This window comes from Zosterops lateralis (genome assembly GCF_965231275.1).
Source record: "Zosterops lateralis genome assembly, chromosome: W".
NCBI lineage: Eukaryota > Metazoa > Chordata > Aves > Passeriformes > Zosteropidae > Zosterops > Zosterops lateralis.
Window position 1 is genome coordinate 1,258,318 of NC_139801.1, and position 14,168 is coordinate 1,272,485.

Here is a 14,168-nt window from a genome sequence, read left to right on the forward strand (position 1 = left end):
GAAGCAACAAAGTAACATCCAGTTCATGTCGCACTGTCAGGGTCCGCAAACATATGCGGGGAACCTGATGGTTCGTTTTGGAGATCTCAAAGCGCAAAAGACACAACAGGGGACAAACCAGTTTGCTTAAACAAAAAATGCACTTTTATTTAGTGCCCACAATGCGATAGTAGGGAAAGAAAATAGAGAATAGTGAGAAAGATAGAGAAAGAAGGGGAAGGGGGATTATAGCTACCACGTGGAGAGTCGGAGGTCCTCAAGACGTAGAGATGCCCATAGACGCGATCTTCTCCAGTGGGGTGATCACAAAGGGTGCACGGGATCTGCAGAGTCTTTATAGGCTGGTTAGGAAGAAGACCAAGGCGAGTGGAATGGAGCCAAAGAGGGCACTGGGCCAGTGCAGGCACCTGCGTCAAAGTTGGGTGCTCAGGAACAAGCGGCAAGCTGTACCCTTCTAGCACCGTCAGTATAGTCAGCTCAGTCCACTGTAACGAGCTACTATTGTTCTTGCATTCCGTTCTCGTGGAGATGCATATCAGTCCTCGGCAGGCGCCCCACCTCAGCCAGGCCAGGGGCTCTCCCCAGTCTCTTCGAGGGTCTTGGTCTTCAACCATCGGAGACGGTTGTGAGGCATAACACATCCTCGGACAGACTCTGACACCACCCCGTGACTCACGACTGACGATGAAGGTGTTCTTCCATCAGCAGGTTCCGTAGTTTCATGAAGTCTTCAGGACTCATCCACATTGGCAGCATATCCCAGAAAAACAGAGACAATAGAGAGGGTGTAGAAGAGAGACAGAGAGAGAGAGAGAGAGACAGAGAGAGAGAGAAAGAAGGTAAAGTACGGAAAGGGAATAGAAGCAAAAAATGAAACAAAAATTTAAAAAAAATTGATTTAACAATTTTTAACAATTTTTTTTTTTAAAATAATCAACATAAATCACCAAATAATTAATATAAAAATTTTTCAAAATATTAACTCAAATTACTAAATAATTAATATAATACCATCAATTAAAATCAACAGTTACAATTTTCAATCAAATAATTAATTTAAAACAATTTCTTTCACAAAATTCTTTAAATTTTTAGAATGATAATAATTTCTAAGCAAACAAAACAAAAAACAAAACAAAACAAAAAAAACCTTAATTTTTAATTAACATGACTAAGACAAAGCAATATTAATCAAAACAACAAACTATTTCAAATCAAACTGCTGTTACAGGCTTAACTTTCACTGTCTGGGTAGTGCATTTTACGTCAATAACTTTAGGAGTGTCCTTTGCAAAAGGGATGTTAACTAAAACAAGGCCAATCAAAACCAAAATCAAAAGTAGGACGTAGCTGGGACTTTATAAGAAAAGTCACATCCTGTAATTGTGGTAAAATCACAAACACAAAAATTTGAGTGATTTTTAGTATCTACTATTGCATTTTCTACAACTATAACATCACAGACAGTCCTAAAGCATGCACACCCATTGCCTATATACACGAGCACTGTTCCAGGAGCTTCGTTAGGATGTACTTCAAAATGACAAATATTTTGCTCGGTGTCCAAACAAATGTCCTGAGCTATGATTGCATTACTTTCACAAATGAAACCTTGCTGCTCCCTAACAACACAAGATTCTAAACTGACAGTTTGCCATTTCTCACCAGTTTGATGGGCCCATTCTCTATGCTCGGAAGGATAGAGAATAGCTCCATCATGGTTTATACCTAATGCAATGATAGGGAATATCAAATGCACTGAAGCATTCCTTATTGTTAACACAAAAGCTGTAACTGTGTTAGTATTGGGGTTATAGGTAAAGTTCACTAATTTCCACCAGGATTGGAATTCTCTTTGAAAATAATTTGAATTGTTCCAAATTATTTTCCAAATTTCAGTAGGAAGAATTCTTTCTTCTTCTTGCCTTATAATTAAGGCAACAACCATCTGCATCCAAAGCTGTGCCCGGATGCAGCTTAAGGGCCAAAGAAACATTGTTTTGTGTAGCACCAGGTGTATCAATTACCAATTTGCTATCATTCACATTTATCTTTTCCCAATTTGGTAATATGTTTAATAGCAATCACTGAAGTGTCCCCAAAGCCAATAAGGACAATTATAATGATTGTTATAATTTGGTCAAATCTTTAATTGTAACAACCAATTTGTTCATTAATATTTCTGAATCAATGCTATTTAAAATTTCTGTTTAAAATATTTATCATGGTTTATATGGCCTTCATGTCCCTCGGAGTTCTCCTGTGGAAAGTAAGCACAACAGAATCTGCCACGAGGAGGCAGAAGGTTAGAATGATGAAAGTTGCCCATCCTGTATTTATTCGATGCTCTTTCCCTAGAGCATCAAAGGCTGCCCATGTATATTTATTCAGAGGGGTTTTCTGCACTAGTGGTACTTCCCCTACAGTAGGGAGGTCCACCAAAACAGACTGTCCAGGGCAATGTGCTGGATTGCTGGAATCACTTGGTCCCCATAGTGAGGGAATTATGCTTGAAGCTGTCAGGCAAAAGGCAGAAGGATCAGTAAACCAAGGATTTGCTGGCTGTTCGGGGGAAAAGGGAGGGGTAATGACTGAGGCAGGTTTGTCTTGGATGCTATCCAAGTTTTCTGCTTCTTGTAGTGCTAGATTTTTCACAGCTCCTTTAGTTATTGAGAAGATGTTACAATAATGTTCAATCTGAGCAGACCACTGTCTTACTGAGGTCCTCTCGGCCACCCCGTCAGGTGGAGGGAACCCAGTAGTGACTGACTTAACTTTGAAGGGGTCTCTCAAAACAATTGGTTGCTGTTGTGCAATTTTTTCCACTTCTATGAGAGCTAAGCTAACCACAAACAAGCCTTTCTCCCAAGTAGTGTACCTCTTTTCAGCATCTTTAAAGCCACAGGAGTAAGAGCTGACAGATCTGATCGGGCCTTCAGGACCCCTTTGCCATATATACAATGACAATCCTGAGGTGGCAAATCTCCATTCTACCTGAAAAGGATCTGTAGGATGAATAGGGCCAAGGGCTTGGTGGACAGTTGCTTCAAAAAGCAGCAATTTTATTTTAACCAATTTATCATAAGGCAATTTGTCCATTACTTCTCGAGGTAGTCCCCTTTTCAGCCCTAGCAACCACAACTGCTGCTGGTTAGAGATTTGTTCTCCCTTTTCTGGTTTTTCATTAGGAGAAGCAATGTGCCTGACTTCTCTGGGTTTTTCGGGTTTGTCCTCTGAGCACTTCACTGATCCGTATTTTCCACTGTTATGACTGCTGTTAGATTGTGTGCTAGAAGTAGCAAAGGGCGAGAAGTCAGTGGAGTCAGTGGAACAAGTTTGGTCACTTGTGTGTCCAAGAAATCTTTCAAGCCTGTCTACCGGAGTGATAGATGCTATTGTTTTTTGAAAAAGAATTACTGTTGGTTTAAGAGACTCCGGCAAACCTCGAATTAGGGGGGTCATAATCTCGGGTCTGACAGGCTGTTGCATGGGTGACTCATAGTCAGAAATCAATTTTCTTTCATGTATCATTTGCAAGCATGCAGTTTTGTGAATGTTTTCTAGGAGTTGGTCCGGGGTGCCGACTATTGCCAGAGGGTCGCCCCTTTCAAGGGGGCTTAGTCCCCCTGCCCAGTAAGCTGCACGCTGTGTCAGGGACCATGGAGCACGTGTATTCCCTGTTGTTAAGAAAATTCCATGTCCCCAGTAGCCACTTGCTTCTTGTTCACTTAATTTAATTTGGTCACCACCAGTAAGTGAAACTCTAAAGACATACTCCGTCTCTGATTCGCTAGAAAGTCGGGAGTATTCTCTTTTTAATTTAGCTAATTCAGTGGCTGTGTATGGTATTTCTTTGGTGGTTATGTGGGGGTCATGAACCTCTGCATTTATATGACTAAATTCTGTTTTGACAAGAGGTCTCAAGTTGGAGCAACAGAGTTCCCCAGAATTTTGCATGTGTGCTAATTCTTTCTGAGGGTATATCTGTTTAATGCTGTATTTCTCCTTTCGTCCTGTTTCCTTTGGTGAATCTACAAGTTTTGAATTTTTGCTCCGCTCTTCTGCAAGGGAAATCTCAAGCAAATAAATCCGACTTCTTTCCTGTTCTAATTGTTTTTGCAAAGCTTCTACCAAATCTTGCAGGGATTCTATTACTTCTCCCTCTCGATTTCTTTCATGTTCCAATTGTTTTTGCAGGGATTCTATTTCTGCTCTCTCTTCACTTACCCGTTTAAAATGGGTTTCTATGGCTGCCGAAAGGCAGGCCCCCAAAACTGAGCAAAGAATGGTTTTATTTCTGCCCAGTTTATACTTAGCATCATGTTGCAAAGAATATATTCTATCTACAATGTTTTCACACTTAAACCAATTATCTTGTGCCCACTCTTCTCCGGCTGGAGAAGGTCTAGCACCATGCTTTGTTAACAAAGCAAAAAGAATATCCTTATCTTTTGTACTAGAATTTTCACTCATTTTTTTGTGAAGGGACAAAAACCACTCTCAGGGAGGTATTCTTAAAGTTACAAACAATGGCACAGCTAATACTGTGTTTCCCTTCGCTTCCCTGGAATGGGAGAGGAGACCCAGCTGCTTGGGAGGCACTTCTTCACAAAAAAAACCTGTTGTCTCCTCAACTACACCAAGCAGCTTAAAACACAGAGTCTCATCTTTTGCACAGTGAGATTGTTTCTGAAAAATCCTGATGACAGGGAGTGCTTATTCGCCTGGGTGTATACAGTTTGCGGGAATTTTCCCTCGCCCCCCCTTGCTTTCTAACAGCGCTCACCGAAGTGGCGTGCTAGGTGCGGCTGAGACGAGGGTCCTTCCCCTTCTACAAACTATATAAAACCCGCAACTCCACAGTCTATCAAGATCCTGTCCGTGACACCAATTTAAATGTCAGGGTCCGCAAACATATGCGGGGAACCTGATGGTTCGTTTTGGAGATCTCAAAGCGCAAAAGACACAACAGGGGACAAACCAGTTTGCTTAAACAAAAAATGCACTTTTATTTAGTGCCCACAATGCGATAGTAGGGAAAGAAAATAGAGAATAGTGAGAAAGATAGAGAAAGAAGGGGAAGGGGGATTATAGCTACCACGTGGAGAGTCGGAGGTCCTCAAGACGTAGAGATGCCCATAGACGCGATCTTCTCCAGTGGGGTGATCACAAAGGGTGCACGGGATCTGCAGAGTCTTTATAGGCTGGTTAGGAAGAAGACCAAGGCGAGTGGAATGGAGCCAAAGAGGGCACTGGGCCAGTGCAGGCACCTGCGTCAAAGTTGGGTGCTCAGGAACAAGCGGCAAGCTGTACCCTTCTAGCACCGTCAGTATAGTCAGCTCAGTCCACTGTAACGAGCTACTATTGTTCTTGCATTCCGTTCTCGTGGAGATGCATATCAGTCCTCGGCAGGCGCCCCACCTCAGCCAGGCCAGGGGCTCTCCCCAGTCTCTTCGAGGGTCTTGGTCTTCAACCATCGGAGACAGTTGTGAGGCATAACACATCCTCGGACAGACTCTGACACCACCCCGTGACTCACGACTGACGATGAAGGTGTTCTTCCATCAGCAGGTTCCGTAGTTTCATGAAGTCTTCAGGACTCATCCACATTGGCAGCATATCCCAGAAAAACAGAGACAATAGAGAGGGTGTAGAAGAGAGACAGAGAGAGAGAGAGAGAGACAGAGAGAGAGAGAAAGAAGGTAAAGTACGGAAAGGGAATAGAAGCAAAAAATGAAACAAAAATTTAAAAAAAATTGATTTAACAATTTTTAACAATTTTTTTTTTTAAAATAATCAACATAAATCACCAAATAATTAATATAAAAATTTTTCAAAATATTAACTCAAATTACTAAATAATTAATATAATACCATCAATTAAAATCAACAGTTACAATTTTCAATCAAATAATTAATTTAAAACAATTTCTTTCACAAAATTCTTTAAATTTTTAGAATGATAATAATTTCTAAGCAAACAAAACAAAAAACAAAACAAAACAAAAAAAACCTTAATTTTTAATTAACATGACTAAGACAAAGCAATATTAATCAAAACAACAAACTATTTCAAATCAAACTGCTGTTACAGGCTTAACTTTCACTGTCTGGGTAGTGCATTTTACGTCAATAACTTTAGGAGTGTCCTTTGCAAAAGGGATGTTAACTAAAACAAGGCCAATCAAAACCAAAATCAAAAGTAGGACGTAGCTGGGACTTTATAAGAAAAGTCACATCCTGTAATTGTGGTAAAATCACAAACACAAAAATTTGAGTGATTTTTAGTATCTACTATTGCATTTTCTACAACTATAACATCACAGACAGTCCTAAAGCATGCACACCCATTGCCTATATACACGAGCACTGTTCCAGGAGCTTCGTTAGGATGTACTTCAAAATGACAAATATTTTGCTCGGTGTCCAAACAAATGTCCTGAGCTATGATTGCATTACTTTCACAAATGAAACCTTGCTGCTCCCTAACAACACAAGATTCTAAATTGACAGTTTGCCATTTCTCACCAGTTTGATGGGCCCATTCTCTATGCTCGGAAGGATAGAGAATAGCTCCATCATGGTTTATACCTAATGCAATGATAGGGAATATCAAATGCACTGAAGCATTCCTTATTGTTAACACAAAAGCTGTAACTGTGTTAGTATTGGGGTTATAGGTAAAGTTCACTAATTTCCACCAGGATTGGAATTCTCTTTGAAAATAATTTGAATTGTTCCAAATTATTTTCCAAATTTCAGTAGGAAGAATTCTTTCTTCTTCTTGCCTTATAATTAAGGCAACAACCATCTGCATCCAAAGCTGTGCCCGGATGCAGCTTAAGGGCCAAAGAAACATTGTTTTGTGTAGCACCAGGTGTATCAATTACCAATTTGCTATCATTCACATTTATCTTTTCCCAATTTGGTAATATGTTTAATAGCAATCACTGAAGTGTCCCCAAAGCCAATAAGGACAATTATAATGATTGTTATAATTTGGTCAAATCTTTAATTGTAACAACCAATTTGTTCATTAATATTTCTGAATCAATGCTATTTAAAATTTCTGTTTAAAATATTTATCATGGTTTATATGGCCTTCATGTCCCTCGGAGTTCTCCTGTGGAAAGTAAGCACAACAGAATCTGCCACGAGGAGGCAGAAGGTTAGAATGATGAAAGTTGCCCATCCTGTATTTATTCGATGCTCTTTCCCTAGAGCATCAAAGGCTGCCCATGTATATTTATTCAGAGGGGTTTTCTGCACTAGTGGTACTTCCCCTACAGTAGGGAGGTCCACCAAAACAGACTGTCCAGGGCAATGTGCTGGATTGCTGGAATCACTTGGTCCCCATAGTGAGGGAATTATGCTTGAAGCTGTCAGGCAAAAGGCAGAAGGATCAGTAAACCAAGGATTTGCTGGCTGTTCGGGGGAAAAGGGAGGGGTAATGACTGAGGCAGGTTTGTCTTGGATGCTATCCAAGTTTTCTGCTTCTTGTAGTGCTAGATTTTTCACAGCTCCTTTAGTTATTGAGAAGATGTTACAATAATGTTCAATCTGAGCAGACCACTGTCTTACTGAGGTCCTCTCGGCCACCCCGTCAGGTGGAGGGAACCCAGTAGTGACTGACTTAACTTTGAAGGGGTCTCTCAAAACAATTGGTTGCTGTTGTGCAATTTTTTCCACTTCTATGAGAGCTAAGCTAACCACAAACAAGCCTTTCTCCCAAGTAGTGTACCTCTTTTCAGCATCTTTAAAGCCACAGGAGTAAGAGCTGACAGATCTGATCGGGCCTTCAGGACCCCTTTGCCATATATACAATGACAATCCTGAGGTGGCAAATCTCCATTCTACCTGAAAAGGATCTGTAGGATGAATAGGGCCAAGGGCTTGGTGGACAGTTGCTTCAAAAAGCAGCAATTTTATTTTAACCAATTTATCATAAGGCAATTTGTCCATTACTTCTCGAGGTAGTCCCCTTTTCAGCCCTAGCAACCACAACTGCTGCTGGTTAGAGATTTGTTCTCCCTTTTCTGGTTTTTCATTAGGAGAAGCAATGTGCCTGACTTCTCTGGGTTTTTCGGGTTTGTCCTCTGAGCACTTCACTGATCCGTATTTTCCACTGTTATGACTGCTGTTAGATTGTGTGCTAGAAGTAGCAAAGGGCGAGAAGTCAGTGGAGTCAGTGGAACAAGTTTGGTCACTTGTGTGTCCAAGAAATCTTTCAAGCCTGTCTACCGGAGTGATAGATGCTATTGTTTTTTGAAAAAGAATTACTGTTGGTTTAAGAGACTCCGGCAAACCTCGAATTAGGGGGGTCATAATCTCGGGTCTGACAGGCTGTTGCATGGGTGACTCATAGTCAGAAATCAATTTTCTTTCATGTATCATTTGCAAGCATGCAGTTTTGTGAATGTTTTCTAGGAGTTGGTCCGGGGTGCCGACTATTGCCAGAGGGTCGCCCCTTTCAAGGGGGCTTAGTCCCCCTGCCCAGTAAGCTGCACGCTGTGTCAGGGACCATGGAGCACGTGTATTCCCTGTTGTTAAGAAAATTCCATGTCCCCAGTAGCCACTTGCTTCTTGTTCACTTAATTTAATTTGGTCACCACCAGTAAGTGAAACTCTAAAGACATACTCCGTCTCTGATTCGCTAGAAAGTCGGGAGTATTCTCTTTTTAATTTAGCTAATTCAGTGGCTGTGTATGGTATTTCTTTGGTGGTTATGTGGGGGTCATGATCCTCTGCATTTATATGACTAAATTCTGTTTTGACAAGAGGTCTCAAGTTGGAGCAACAGAGTTCCCCAGAATTTTGCATGTGTGCTAATTCTTTCTGAGGGTATATCTGTTTAATGCTGTATTTCTCCTTTCGTCCTGTTTCCTTTGGTGAATCTACAAGTTTTGAATTTTTGCTCCGCTCTTCTGCAAGGGAAATCTCAAGCAAATAAATCCGACTTCTTTCCTGTTCTAATTGTTTTTGCAAAGCTTCTACCAAATCTTGCAGGGATTCTATTACTTCTCCCTCTCGATTTCTTTCATGTTCCAATTGTTTTTGCAGGGATTCTATTTCTGCTCTCTCTTCACTTACCCGTTTAAAATGGGTTTCTATGGCTGCCGAAAGGCAGGCCCCCAAAACTGAGCAAAGAATGGTTTTATTTCTGCCCAGTTTATACTTAGCATCATGTTGCAAAGAATATATTCTATCTACAATGTTTTCACACTTAAACCAATTATCTTGTGCCCACTCTTCTCCGGCTGGAGAAGGTCTAGCACCATGCTTTGTTAACAAAGCAAAAAGAATATCCTTATCTTTTGTACTAGAATTTTCACTCATTTTTTTGTGAAGGGACAAAAACCACTCTCAGAGAGGTATTCTTAAAGTTACAAACAATGGCACAGCTAATACTGTGTTTCCCTTCGCTTCCCTGGAATGGGAGAGGAGACCCAGCTGCTTGGGAGGCACTTCTTCACAAAAAAAACCTGTTGTCTCCTCAACTACACCAAGCAGCTTAAAACACAGAGTCTCATCTTTTGCACAGTGAGATTGTTTCTGAAAAATCCTGATGACAGGGAGTGCTTATTCGCCTGGGTGTATACAGTTTGCGGGAATTTTCCCTCGCCCCCCCTTGCTTTCTAACAGCGCTCACCGAAGTGGCGTGCTAGGTGCGGCTGAGACGAGGGTCCTTCCCCTTCTACAAACTATATAAAACCCGCAACTCCACAGTCTATCAAGATCCTGTCCGTGACACCAATTTAAATGTCAGGGTCCGCAAACATATGCGGGGAACCTGATGGTTCGTTTTGGAGATCTCAAAGCGCAAAAGACACAACAGGGGACAAACCAGTTTGCTTAAACAAAAAATGCACTTTTATTTAGTGCCCACAATGCGATAGTAGGGAAAGAAAATAGAGAATAGTGAGAAAGATAGAGAAAGAAGGGGAAGGGGGATTATAGCTACCACGTGGAGAGTCGGAGGTCCTCAAGACGTAGAGATGCCCATAGACGCGATCTTCTCCAGTGGGGTGATCACAAAGGGTGCACGGGATCTGCAGAGTCTTTATAGGCTGGTTAGGAAGAAGACCAAGGCGAGTGGAATGGAGCCAAAGAGGGCACTGGGCCAGTGCAGGCACCTGCGTCAAAGTTGGGTGCTCAGGAACAAGCGGCAAGCTGTACCCTTCTAGCACGGTCAGTATAGTTAGCTCAGTCCACTGTAACGAGCTACTATTGTTCTTGCATTCTGTTCTCGTGGAGATGCATATCAGTCCTCGGCAGGCGCCCCACCTCAGCCAGGCCAGGGGCTCTCCCCAGTCTCTTCGGGGGTCTTGGTCTTCAACCATCGGAGACAGTTGTGAGACATAACACATCCACAGACAGACTCTGACACGCACCCAGCACACTCCTGAGACAGCCTTTGAACAAAACCGGCGCAGGAACTTTTAGGCTCCTGCCCCTCCCCCAGATCCACTGTAAAGCTACACCAGTCATTTCTGGGCATAAAGCAGATGATCAGGAATAGAGTATCATCATAAAATCACCCCAAGACACAAGGCCAAGTGCTGGGTCCTGAACTTGGGTCACGACAACCCCATGCAGTGCTGTAGGTTGCAATGATCTGTTCTTGCTTGTTCATTTTACAAGGGAAAATTCCATTTTAGTTCTTTGTGATGGAAGGTTCTTTAAAGTAGTTGCTTCCTCTGAATCCACAGTACCTACCTATGATTCTTGGCAGTTTTTGCTAGATTCCTAATGTAGTACAAGTATTTGAGTAGTTTCTGGGTCCCAAGTACTTTTGACCCTTGGACTGATGATTGAGTTTTAAGTGAATACTGCTAACTAAAAAGAGCTGTAAGCCATGATGTTTTCTGCTATTAATCTTTGATTTCAACTACTGCTTTTACTCATGTTAAGAAACATCCCTGGAGCGTTGCCCTGAGTAAGCATTCAGAGATTGACTTACAGGAAAGAAAACCTATCTGAAGTTATTTTTCTTCAAAAATATAAGTCTCTGGGTTAACATTTAATTGCTCTGCAAGGACAAGTTGAAGAGATTCTTTAACTGCTTGTAGGGATGTGGTCCCCCTTTCCTTTTTCTGGCTGGCTTTTGCATGGTGGTTACTGGTGCCTGTTTTCTCTAAGAACTAACCTTAGTGTGTCAGAGGGGCAGTTTTTCTGAATTTGAGATGCTTTTGAGTGTCTCTTATGGTGTCTTAGAGGACTTAAAATCTTGAGAGGCCTTGCCCTTAAAGGACTGACTGAAGAGTGATACTCCAGTGATAAGAATTTTTTTTTTGTTTGTTGTGGTAAAGGAGAGGGATTGCAGATATTTGCCTTCTTTAACACCTTCAGGGTAAAAAATATTTTTTCTTTATGTTATCTGAAAGCATTTTTTCTGTCATGCCATAACTGTTCAAAGCCCTTGTAACAGCTTATTTCATACCTGTGTTTTTGCTGCAGATCCATCAGGGTGCAGTCCCCATCTCATACACAGTGACAACAGTGGCGCCACTTTGTACAGCCCATCACATACCACCCTGCAGCACACAGCAGGTCCCAGGTTGTTCTGTGGTATTCAGTGGACAGCACCTTCCTATCTGTAGTGTCTCCTCCAGTAAGTATGATTCTCCTAGTTATATCAGCTGGACTCAAACTTAGGAGGTGGAATTCCTGCAGTTTCACTGCCCATCCAGCCTTCCTTGATGTAAAATAAAAACTATTATTTCCTGGGGTAAATATCAATGGTATATATAATACACTGTGTGTGTGCATGTGTGTATGTATATATATATATACACATATATATATATATATAAAGAGCAAGCTTTAGAACTAGTAACTGCATTGTGCTTCCTTGCTCCTTTCACAGAATTGTACCATATTCTCATGTATTTTTGACAAAAAAAAGGATGCTGATTTCTCATCTGGTCTCTTATCCTATCCATTAGCAGCTATTCTACATACATTCAGATGCTTACAGGAAAAGACTTTTGAAGTTCATCAAGTACTATTAGGAATCCCACCTAGAGCTTTTACCTGGAAATGGGCTTATAAAATGGTACAGCTCCAGCTAACAGCTCTTTATGAAAGACAGACAAGAAAGCAGAGAGGATTACCCTTTACATGGAGTAGCTCAAGAATATAGAGATCTTCTATTGAGTAGGTGACAGGCTGTCTGACAGCTTGTGAATCAGGAACAGAGAAGAGAGTAGTAAGGAGTGAGATCATGATGTGAGTTTCTTACAGACCATCAGTGAAGAAGGGGACAAGACCTTCTCTAAACAACCTGAGGAAGTCTTCACATTATAGACTGTTTTTTATGAGGGACTTGAAACTTCCTGAAATCAGCTGGAAGGTTAAAAATGGGACAGAAACATTCCAGGAGGCTTCTGAAGGATGTTGTGGGGGGTGAACAATGATAAAAACTTCTTAATAGAGGTGGTATGCTACCAAAAATCAGTAAAAATAAAATCTCCCTAACACCAATACAGCATTAAGAAGGTGGCATTCTTTATTTGGCCAGGTGCACAAGGGAATATCTCCTTCAAAATATCGTGCACGATGAGTACAGAAAATGCTGCTGTTAATATACTATATTTCACATTCATATTTCTTGATTTTCCTGGAATAAGCATACATATGATAATTATTTCCCCCAAATCATTAACATATTTTCCTTCCCTTTTAAGCATGTGTTCTTCTGTTCTAGGGGTCTCTGGTGATCCCTGGTGGTCAATGACTCCAAAGTTATACCTGACCACTTGGTGAACCAGTAAAAGTTGGCACAACTGGGCTGGATGTTTTCCAGATCTTCTTCCTACAAAATAAGCATTGTGCAGTTCCATAAGCCAGTGTTTTCTGAAGAATAAGCATTGCATTATCCCACAGGGTACAAAAGATTTTTCATCTGGCAACATTCCCCCCTTTGAGGGTTGTGAAACTTGTCTTCTTTGCAAGCCTTCATAAGCCTCACTTTGCCTTTTAACTAACATCATATAAGTTCCTCGCATTGCATTAGCAATCATGGGTTTTATGCAGCTTAAAGCAAGCATCATAATGTGATAAATTTCGGGTAAAAATTCGTGTATAAAATAATAACCTGATGTGTAATGGGAATAATGTTAATAAAAATCGTGAAATCCAGTATAGGGCTAATCGTTTCCCCCCCAGCCTGCCAGTCTCAGTTGCAAAGACAGGATGAACATCATCAAGCTAGACAAAGACACTGGCCAACCTCGATAAGAATCACTTCCTTGCCAATGCAAAGAAGAAATTCCTTCGTGACGACGATGCCAATCTCATCAACTCTCTGGCGATCTCATCAACTCTCCGGCGCAACAAGCAAAATGAAATCAGCATAAGACTAACACATGAAATTGACATAAGAAAGAGTTTTTCCCGGAATGAGACAATGAGACCTGACGAGATCCGGGAAGGCCATCGAAAAGAAATTCGGACTATTCAGCCCATCCTGGACACCTGGACTGCCTAAGGGCAGAAAAACCCTATAAAATGCTGGACTGAAAGCTGCATCGGCGTGGATTTGGGAGTCTTGTACCCCGGTGCGGACCCCTATCCACCCAGCGCGGCGCTGATATTCTCCTAATTTGTGGCTTTCTCATTTTTCTGGTGTTCGATATTTTGTTATTAATAAATTGTCTTTTATTTATCCGATATTTGCCATTGCATTTATAACAATAATTACGATTATTACTATGATCACAATTATACTTTGCAAAAGTGAGGCCAACCAACCAGTTAGAGAAAATCCAAATCCTTTAAATATTTTGTTTAACCAGTTACTTTCTAATCCTGCCCTTAATTCTCTGCTAGATGCAGCAATTGATTTTATTCTCTCTATTTGATAATCCAATTTAGCAGTCACATTTGAATTGTACATACAAGTATTGTTGCTTAAATTAAAGTATCCATATATTCTATGATCATGTAACAGCAATAAGTCTAAGGCAAATTTGTTTTGTAAGATCATTTTAGTTGAGGCTTGCAATTGTTCATTTATTTCAGTAAACTCCAATTAAGATGCATTTGCTAAAGTTTCCATTTGTAGAGTCAAATCGTATATGGCAGGTCTGTTCCTAAAGGTAGATATATTTGAAGAGTAAAGATGGATTCCTATATCCATCCCACTATAACTCCCATACTGGGATGTT

At 41.0% G+C, this 14,168-nt stretch overlaps 1 protein-coding gene across 1 annotated transcript in view; it reads left to right on the forward strand.

The window, feature by feature from the left end:
• The window catches only part of LOC310922102 (E3 ubiquitin-protein ligase RNF38-like), a 315,954-nt gene that overhangs the window by 83,886 nt on the left and 217,900 nt on the right, over positions 1–14,168 (forward strand). The window contains 2 exon segments of the mRNA XM_083882454.1: positions 11,458–11,603; positions 11,605–11,611. Of these exon segments, the coding sequence (XP_083738580.1) occupies positions 11,458–11,603; positions 11,605–11,611 (153 nt within the window).